The sequence below is a fragment of the Asparagus officinalis genome, chromosome 6 (assembly GCF_001876935.1).
Source record: "Asparagus officinalis chromosome 6, Aspof.V1, whole genome shotgun sequence".
NCBI classification, from domain to species: domain Eukaryota; kingdom Viridiplantae; phylum Streptophyta; class Magnoliopsida; order Asparagales; family Asparagaceae; genus Asparagus; species Asparagus officinalis.
In genome coordinates this window covers 11,576,605-11,581,481 of record NC_033799.1, presented here as the reverse complement: position 1 = coordinate 11,581,481, position 4,877 = coordinate 11,576,605, and the positions used below count along the sequence as shown (strand labels likewise).

Here is a 4,877-nt window from a genome sequence, read left to right as displayed (position 1 = left end):
TATTTGGTGGACTGATTTCTAAATATGAAGCTTTGGAGGACTCATTTCAAAATACTTCGGTAGTTGGGAACTAAGGGGTTGTTTGGTTGGGTGGTTTTATAAAATTTTTTATAGAAAATGGCCGATAGTGACAGTTTTGTAAATAAAACTTTTCTGGAGATTTCTATAAACTATGTTTGGTTCAAAAAAATTTACAGAAAAGTTTTCTATAAAGAACAGAAAAATACTCTATTTTATAGAAATCAATTTCCGCTCAAAATGGGCGGAACTCACCTAGAAATCTAACGCGTATATTAAAAAAATAATTAAGTATATCAGTACCCTTCCCATGTGATTTCCCATGGACTTTGTTTGTAAGCTATTTTCTATAAAGTGACATCCAACCAAAAAAAGAAAAAAAAGACGATATATTTTCTATAAAGTTAGAAATTTTTTCAATCTTCGAACGATATAAAGAAATAACAAAAAATAAAAAATATAATACTCTTTTAAGTTCTTTAAATTTTTCCTATAAATTTTATAGAAAAAAAGGAAATCAAATTTTGAGTACCTTTCTTTCCTTTTTTTTTTATTTATAGAAATTGAACCAGACAACCCCGATACGAAAAAATCCCATGACGAAAATGGGTGAGCCAACGACAAGGTCCTTCCGCTGCCCTTCGATTGGTAAATAATCATTTTCCCTCATTAAACTTAGGATGTTTAATGTAAAATTTGTTTGTTTGCTTTTCCACATTCAATTTTTACCATAAATTTCTCATCTGTTACTTTTTTCATTGTAATGATTTGGAGAATGTAGACTTATAACCACGTTTCGTGAGCGATTGATCAGCGCTGTCCACTTGGAAATCAGGGTTTTCAAAGTTGATGGCTGCTCTTTGGTAATATATCGCTCTCTTTTCCCAATTAATTCGTTTGTTCTCATTAATTTTTGCGTTGTTGAAGCAAATGGGCATTTAGATTTATTGGTGAGCTCGGAGAAGCATCAAATTTCTAAATAATCCATACAAAGTTGTTAAATTTCTTAATTGATAACATGATGAACCTCTGAATTTAACTTTTCATTGTGAGGAATTTACAGTCTGAATAATATCAGAAATGTCTTAGCCTCTTAGGCTTTGGCATCAAATCCCTTTTCTTCACAAATAAAAATGAGCCTTATTTCAATCATGTTACAGATAAATAGTACATGCTCTATAGTTACAAACAACCAAAAAAAAAATGAGAGTTTGTCCTCCTTTTTTCAGCTTGTTAAGCCGCAGTTTGTGATGACCACCTTTGAATATGGCCTGTTGAATCCCCTCTCTGCCACAACTGCTCTCTTATCTCCGATCAACTTTGCCACTCTTTTACACAAAAACAAACAAGTTCGAAGAGATTAGGACTCCTGTTGTTGACTACATAACACATAATGATTAGTGAAGGATTAACATGCGAAACCTACTTATGCTTGAGGGAAGAAGTTCTCAAGGGTTCATGCATTTTAACCCTGTCGCATTAGAAGCATAGGTACACAGACCAAGGCGTACGAATAATAGGTAAAAATACAACATTAACAGATGCGCATATGCAGATATGAAGTATTCATTTATAGAAATGCTCCTGATAACATCATCTTTTTGTAATAGGTATAATATGTCTCTTTTGCATGTACCCTCTCCCAGTTTTACTTTTATGTATGCAGATGCATTTACACTTGAAATTTTTAACTACAACATCTATGCATATAATCTTGAATACTAAAAACATGCCATATCAGAGTGTGTTTTATAATTTTCCCCAAAGAGTAATATTTTATAATTTTGCCAAAAGACATATCTACACCAGCTTTCATGTACTTCAAATGGATTAATTGAACAACTCAATTGTCATATTCTTTAAATGAATGAAACTGAACGCACAAGTTCCACACAAGACAATTGTAACGAGAATGTGCTATGTTTTCGTCCATGTTACATGTACGGGATTGATAATCTTTTGGGGGACAAATTTTCAAAACCGACCTATTTTGAATTTTATTCCCAAAAACAGACCCATTTCAAAAACAGACCTAGTTGGCTGAAACTGGGTCGGTTTTTGAAAAAAAAAATTCCCAAACTTCACGGGAGTTGAAGTCACGTGAAGTTTTTTATATATAAAAAACTTCACAGGACTTCAACTCCCGTGAAGTTTGGGAATTTTTTTTTCAAAAACCGACCCAGTTTCAGCCAACTAGGTCTGTTTTTGAAATTAAGTTTGAAACAGGTTTTTTTTTTGAGAATTTTTTGTCAAACAGGTTGGGTTTGAAAATTTGTCCATCTTTTGGGTCTGTTTGCTCAGGGAATTTGACAATGATGCATGTTTTACGTACTTTTATATGTGAAAAATACATACAAGTAAAGATGTTATGTGAATCAATGATTTTGATAATAATGTGTGTCTTGCTGCTGGAAACAAGTCTATAACTAAAGGCTAGGTACTAGAGGAAAATAGGGTGAAATAGCTCATAAATCAACTAGTCATTGTTGGGGTTTTCCTTCTTTCTTGGTTCACCACTTCTGACAATTCGGATTTGGAAGGCACAACATATCAGAAATGCATAAACCGATAGAAATTTGGAGAGCGAGGATGTTGTGAATTAGGTAAGTTGCAACCGTCATTTCAGACATCCATGATTGCAATACATTTCATATCATTGCTTTTAGATCCTTACTTCTGAACCTTAAATGTCCACCGAACTTCTTACTTCATTGGTACAGGATTTCATATTGAGTCTCTATATATTTTTGGGTTAACTGCGAGTTGATCCCCCGTGGTATCATGCAATTGTGAATAAACCCCATGTAGTTTTATTTGTGCGGATAGACTGCCTGAAATATTAGCCCAAGTGCAAATCCACCGCCTTAGTGAACTTTTTCGACTCTTTTATGAGTCAAAATAATTAGCAATTGGAGGTCTATCCTCCTGATGTAAGGGGTCTATCCACATTCTCAAACCTTTTTGACTAATGTAAGAGTTTAAAACATTCACTTAGGTCTATTCGCACAAATAGAACTACAGGGATTCTGTCTGCGACTGGTCGATACTACAGGGGATCTATTTGCATTAACCCAATAATTTTTTCCTCTATTATTTATGCATACAAGGGTAAATGTTTGTTGAGCATGCATCAAAATACGCAACAGAATCCAGTATAAACACATGACAATTATATAAACAGATACAATGCAAGAATGTGCTCGTGTAAGTCTGTCCAAAATCTAACAGTTTCAGTAGTATCAGGATATAAACCAGCCAAGTTTTTCAGAAAAATGAAATCCAGAGCAATCACGTTTACCTGAAGTAAGGAGAGCTTGTATTGTCCTGCACAGTCTTCACCTGAGTAAGCTTCTCCACCACCTCCATCCCTTCAACCACCCTCCCCACCACCAACACGGACTGGTCAAGCTCCGGCGAGTCTTTCGTCACAATGACAAACTCTGTCCCGTTTGGCTCCACCCCAACCTCCTCCTCCTCCACCTCCAATTTCCCTTTCTTCGCCACTATTTTCACTTTTGGCGGCGGCTTCGTAGGATCCCTAACCACAATCCCCACCGCCGCCACATTCTTGACACACTTATCGTCCAAACTTGCCTCCCACTCTGACTTCAAGCTGTCTGCTGCGGTGGTTGTATTCCCAGTCCTCGCGGCAAGCTCTGCATCGACGCCATAGGATCTTACTCCGGCGTGTTGTATGTAGTTTGGCATGATTTTTATGAATTCTTTTCGGCGGTAGCTGATCCCTGCAGCGCCAGACACTAGTTTGGCAAACCGGGTGGCACCGTAGGGGGCAGATGACTCGTCAAGGCCGATAGTGATCCGTCCGATGAGCTGGCCATCGACGGAGACATCGATAAATGCGGTCTTCGTGGTTGGCTTGGTAGGGCTGCAGGTTGTGGCGGTGGTGGTGTCAGCAAGGGAGGAGAATGTGGGGAGGAGGAGAGGGGTGATAATGGCAAGGGATCTGTTGACTGTTAGCTGCGGGCTTGGGAGAGTGTGTAGTTGAGGGGAAGGAGGAGGAAGAGGGAGGAGCTTGGGTGGAGACGGAAGGGAGTGGATGAGATGCTTCATTGTTTGAGTTTGTCTTTGTTAGGGAGTTATTATTAGTCTTGGTTTTTCTCTGGGGTGTTTGGGATAAGGGAGGTGAGAAGGGGCTATCACAGTCCATGTGTTTTGGAGAAGTAAAAAGATTGGTTCCTTTGGGAGAGATATGTGCGTGGTCCACTGACCTTGAGTGGTTGGCAAATGCGTAAGATCTTATATGTGCGTGCTCCAGTTGAATGGAACTGTCAGTTTTGCTATGAGCAAGTGTTCTTTTTCTGCATAAATTTGAAGTGATATGGTCTGTTTCTCCTTCCTCAAACTTGTGTATCTACTTTAAGGCTAATCTCTTTCTTGAATCAGTAGTTTGGACTGCTCAAGGTAATAACTGTTGAGGCGACAACAACAATAGCAATTTCTTTGTGTCAAAAATTTGGGTCCGCTACAGGAATGCTTCTCTTCGATTCAGTTCTGTAAGGATTATCTCCGCAAAGTTAATCATTATCGTATCCAGCTTCTAACCAAGTTCTCCTGGGCCAATAATCGCGCTGTGGCCAACTATCGGTTTGCATTCACTCGTCATGTATTCGACATTTGGAGGAGGTAGAAAATCCGAGAGTGTTCCGGAGGTATGACTGTATTTATACTTGGATATTAGCATATTCTCACTCCTATTTTGCATCTACTCCTAACTTTAGTTGAATCTACTTGCCAGTTTTGTCTATTGAGTACATGTTTCTTTTGGTAGAGATTTGTGCATGGTCCCCTGAGTTTGAGGGGTAGGTAGAAAGACCGTACTTGTACTTGGGTATGAGCGT

The 4,877-nt window shown here is 38.2% G+C and overlaps 1 protein-coding gene across 1 annotated transcript; it reads right to left on the bottom strand.

The window, feature by feature from the left end:
• On the bottom strand, nucleotides 1,041–4,089 carry LOC109845742 (peptidyl-prolyl cis-trans isomerase CYP26-2, chloroplastic). The gene is made up of 2 exons (XM_020415013.1): nucleotides 3,317–4,089; nucleotides 1,041–1,346 (listed from the first exon to the last, which is right to left on the bottom strand). The coding sequence occupies exons 1-2, from the start codon at nucleotides 4,087–4,089 to the stop codon at nucleotides 1,244–1,246; spliced, it is 876 nt and encodes a 291-aa protein (XP_020270602.1). The 3' UTR covers nucleotides 1,041–1,243.

Bases quoted from the DNA above. Each gene is read 5' to 3' on its own strand.
- LOC109845742 (XM_020415013.1), bottom strand. From the start codon at position 4,089: ATGAAGCATCTCATCCACTCCCTTCCGTCTCCACCCAAGCTCCTCCCT. The intron at 1,347-3,316 runs GTAAACGTGATT...TTTGTGTAAAAG, and splicing joins ACAAGCTCTCCTTACTTCAG to AGTGGCAAAGTTGATCGGAG.